The sequence below is a fragment of the Triticum dicoccoides genome, chromosome 3A (genome assembly GCF_002162155.2).
Source record: "Triticum dicoccoides isolate Atlit2015 ecotype Zavitan chromosome 3A, WEW_v2.0, whole genome shotgun sequence".
In the NCBI taxonomy this organism is placed as follows: domain Eukaryota; kingdom Viridiplantae; phylum Streptophyta; class Magnoliopsida; order Poales; family Poaceae; genus Triticum; species Triticum dicoccoides.
In genome coordinates, this window is record NC_041384.1 from 753,570,708 (window position 1) to 753,575,135 (window position 4,428).

At 45.3% G+C, this 4,428-nt stretch overlaps 1 protein-coding gene across 1 annotated transcript; it reads left to right on the plus strand.

The window, feature by feature from the left end:
* Nucleotides 1-2,158: 2,158 nt before the first annotated feature.
* Nucleotides 2,159-4,194, plus strand: LOC119273667. Its single transcript, XM_037554758.1, has 3 exons — nucleotides 2,159-2,333; nucleotides 2,429-2,600; nucleotides 3,615-4,194. The coding sequence occupies exons 1-3, from the start codon at nucleotides 2,210-2,212 to the stop codon at nucleotides 4,018-4,020; spliced, it is 702 nt and encodes a 233-aa protein (XP_037410655.1). The 5' UTR covers nucleotides 2,159-2,209; the 3' UTR covers nucleotides 4,021-4,194.
* The last annotated feature ends 234 nt before the right edge of the window (nucleotides 4,195-4,428 follow it).

Consider the following 4,428-nt stretch of genomic DNA (forward strand, 5'->3'; position numbering starts at 1 on the left):
AACCATCGTCTCGCATCCGGCTCTTGGGTGTTGTTCAGGGCCTCAACCAACTCAGGATCTTGTAGCGCCCACACACACCGGGCGACTGTGCAGTGAAGAAAGGAGTGCTGCCATGAATCTTCTGCCCCGCACAAGTCACACCGTGTGCTTGTGGTCATGTTTCAGTGATATAGCAGGTCTGCTGTGGTGATAGATTGCTGCGCTAGCCTCCATAAGAAAATCTTCACCTTAGGAGGAACATTGACTTTCCACAATTTCTCCCACGCCTTGGAGTCTCTGTCCAAATCAGAAGAATTTGCTCGGCCCTCAATCCATGCTTCTCTCCTCATCTTGGTGTTAACCAACATGCGGTAAGCAGATCGGACGGAAAACACTCCATTCTTTTCATGAATCCAAGACCAGAAGTCATCGACATGTCTCGTGCACAAAGGTATCGACATAATTGTCTGAGCATCTGTTGGAAGGAAGATTTCCTAGATCAATGTGCTGTCCCATTGTGCGTCTGGCATGATTAGTTCAGTGACCCATTGCGGTGGATCCACTATCCTGCTCACTATGGGTCTCATATTAGACGGACGTGGTAACCAATTCTGGTTCCAGATCTACGTTGTTTGACCGTCGCCAATCCGCCTTATTAGCCCCTGGGTCATCACGTCTCGTCCCTCCAAGATGGCGCGCCAGATCTGGGAAGGAGCAGAACCCAACTCCGAGTCCAAGAAATCCGTTGTCGGGTGATATTTGGCCTTCAGTACTCGTGCACTAAGGGACTCCGGGTCTATCAGAATTCTCCAAGCTTGTCTTGCTACAGGCAGTACTACTAATATATATATCTATATCTATACGAGTAAGGGCTTTTGATGGCCGGGCTACAGGCAGGCTGCAATCTCGTCCATTCGAATGGGCTTTGGGATTGGGGATCCGTCTTTTCACTGCTGTGGGGTGGCAGGCCTAGTGGGTGAATTACGGTCCGTGATACAGCTAGACTTCCTTCAATAGGCGTATTGTGTTCGGCCCATCACCCGTTCCTGTACCCCGGCCCGCGGCGTGACTCGGTGGCCTGGACAGTAGTTTTGGCGAAATCACTAATTAAGGAGTACTCGTTGCAAAGAACACTTCACTTTCCTAGGTCGCGACAAGTGGCGTACATGCAGCGCGCCACTTGTCGCAACCTAGGAGTTTTCTCTTTTTTCGTAGATCCGTTTATTCAAAATGTTTTATCTCTTAAACCGTGCATCCAAATCTTGAACCGTTTTCATCATTGGATTCCTCGCGTCGAGATCTTCAAAACTAGATCCCATTTTGATAGGTTTTGACGAACTTTTTTTTCACGAAAAAACCGGGCGAAAAAACCGAACCGGGAGCACGGTTTTTTCCCTTTTCGAAAGAGGCACGCCCGTGCCTCTCGCGAAATCACAACCTTGCCTCTCGTGGAAGCAAAACCGTGACTCTCGTGGAAGGAAAAAAAACAGAAAACGCGTTTTTTTTCATTTTCGAGAGGCACGACCGTGATTCTCGCGAAAGCACAACCGTGCCTCTCGCGGAAGCAAAACCGTGACTCTCGTGAAAGAAAAAAAATAGAAAACGTGTATTTTTTTCCCTTTTCGAGAGGCACGGCCGTGACTTTCGCGTAAGCACAACCATGCCTCTCGCGGAAGCAAAACCATGATTCTCACGAAAGAAAAAATACAGAAAACGCGTTTTGTTTTTCCCTTTCCGAGAGGCACGGTCGTGACTCTCGCAAAAGCACAACCGTGCCTATCGCGGAAGAAAAACCGTGACTCTCGCAAAAGAAAAAAAAACAGAAAATGCGTTTTTTTCGTTTCCGAAAAGGCACGGCCGTGACTCTCGATAAAGCACAACCGTGCCTCTTACGGAAGAAAAACCGTGACTTCTGCAAAAGGGAAAAAAAGAAAACACGTTTTTTCGCGCAAAAAAGTTTTTTTTTTCGAATTGTTTTTTATCGAAAAGCTAAGAAAGACCGGGGGAAAACCAAAACGCAGAAAAAAAACCCGGGAAAAACCGTTTAAAAAGTCGAAAACGCGTGTGGAAAAATAAAAAAACAAAATCCGAAGGGAGCGTCCAGAGCGCGACACGTGGCGAATGGCTAAGAGCGCGCCAAGTGGCGCTGATCGTTGCAAGGCTCCTGAAGGAGCGCTTGTTGACTAGTTGCTCCCTAGTTTTGGTACAGAGCAATCTTTCGAAACAACACATGTTATATGGGCCTCTCCTCCACAGACAGAAAGCTTGCGTCCACGGCTGCTCTCTTTTTCCACACGGGCGCGCTGCGGATTCCCCACCGGTGAGATTTCGACGGACAGACTGGAGGTCAACGGGTATGTTCTTGTTCCTCCAAGTTCTCTCTCCCCCTAGTTCCTTCCCCACTTTTCTTTGCAAATCCATTCACTGATGGCGCTAGGTTTGACTGCAGGAGCGGTGGAGCTAACATCACCGGATGGAAAAAGTGTTGTGTTCCCGGTGGAATCCCAAGATTCCATGAGTGCTCCAGCCCTAGAGCTCGACAAGGACGAAGAAGCAGCGATGGTTGGAGATGGGAAGAGATACGAGGTGTGCTCTCAAGCTACAAGCGGCTGGACGAGGAGGTGCGGTTTTTTCTGTCCCCCCCCCCATCATGCTTCATTCGCATCTGTTCAGCTTAAGAGATGCATTCTCGACATACCCTGCTGGTACAATCCTGTGATGGATCCCTATTTAGAAAGACCAAATATCAAACAGTTAAGTGTCTGATTTGTCTTGTTTGAGTCGTGTCCCTAGTAGGAGACGCAGAGAGTAATGGTTTCAGGTTGTTCGTTTTAGATTTCTGAATAGCTTTCTGGTTCGTTTTTTGGATTCTAGGATTAATAAGACCAACCTGTCATTGATACACAGTATCTGTGATGTTTGGATTCCTAGCATGCTCTGATGCATCTTGAAATTATGGGGTTTTTTTGTGGATGTAGCAGGCTGCAAAAATAGATAGAATGAGTTATGCTAATCATGGGCGTGCATATTTGGATTACGTAACTAGAGCTGCTTTCTTATGGTGAAATACATAAATGCAAATTAGTAGGCGATACTGAACTATGTAGTTTTTTTGATTTTAAGCGTGGCGTCTGACATTTAGGCAAGAGTAAGCGAGATAACTTTTTGTTGTGATTATGGCTGGAGTACTGAGACTCACCGCGCATGCAGACACAAAATCTGTTTTGTTTCGATTCTAGGATGAGTGTGCTGGACCTTAAAAAGATGGCTGATTCTGTATTCAAAAAGTCTGAAAAAAGAGAGGATGAGTTATACCGATTATGGTTGTCGATTTGGCTTCTGTAAGTAGAGCTGGTTTCCTATGGTGACAGGAGAAATGCATTTTTTTCAGCTAATAGTGAGCTGGATATGTGTATGTGATTTCTACTGTGGCGTTTGATATCTATGCAGTGGGGAGCCATATTTCATTAGTTTTTTGGGGGGTTTCTCTAGTCTCTTGTGGTAGTAGGTATCTTGATCATACGAAGTTTTCCAGCGCATACAGATCTTTTGCTGTTATTGATTTATGCTAGTGCTATACCATGAATAGATAACTAATTGATGACTGTTCTTTTTCATGCGACACACTGGCTCAGGGTGAGGCTCGGGAAAGCACCTGGTGAGAGGGACAGGAACCCCGACAGGAAAACAACGGTTGAGCTGTCTGTCCATGCTTATGCTGAAAAATGTGAAGGGCATGTCATCAATCCAACAACTGGCACGGAATTTGACTTGTTGGATGAGGCATATGAGTTCTATAACCTATATTCATGGGAAACTGGGTTTGGTATACGGCTGGCGAAGAGCAGGCTCAATGTGCAGAGAACAAGATGTATGCAAGAGATTGTGTGTGCATGCGCGATACGTCTGTGTAAAAAAAAAGCATGTTTCTTCCTGGTTTTTTGCACGGTACGTCTGTGTAAATTCAGATCAACCGCTCGTGTCTTGCAATGTGTTGCTGTTTACCAAACAGAAATCTTGGTTTTTTGCACGAGCTGCTGAAAGTTTCTTCCTGGTAAATTGTGAAATGTATCAATAATTTTGGACTGAAATCTGCCAGCATATAGATACGCATCTGATAAGTTCCCTGTCAGTGATCCATTTGACACACTATGACGTATGTTTGTAAATACTGTAATGTATTTGTACCGTTTGTGAACCATATCAAATTGCTAAGGTGGGTGATGGGTATTCCAATTATTCATTGTTCCTAGTTCTGTACGTAGAACATGATGTGTGTATTAGTAAAAATCAGCACATGTTGTGTGTTAGCTTAAGTTATTTTGTCAAAATGTGTCGATTTTCAATTCAGTTCTAGTGATAATGGTTTGTGTTGTCTCATCAGGGTGAGAGTGGGAAAAGCATATCTGGAGAATTTGGAGAGGGAGGCCTGGCCGAAAAAGTGCCCGC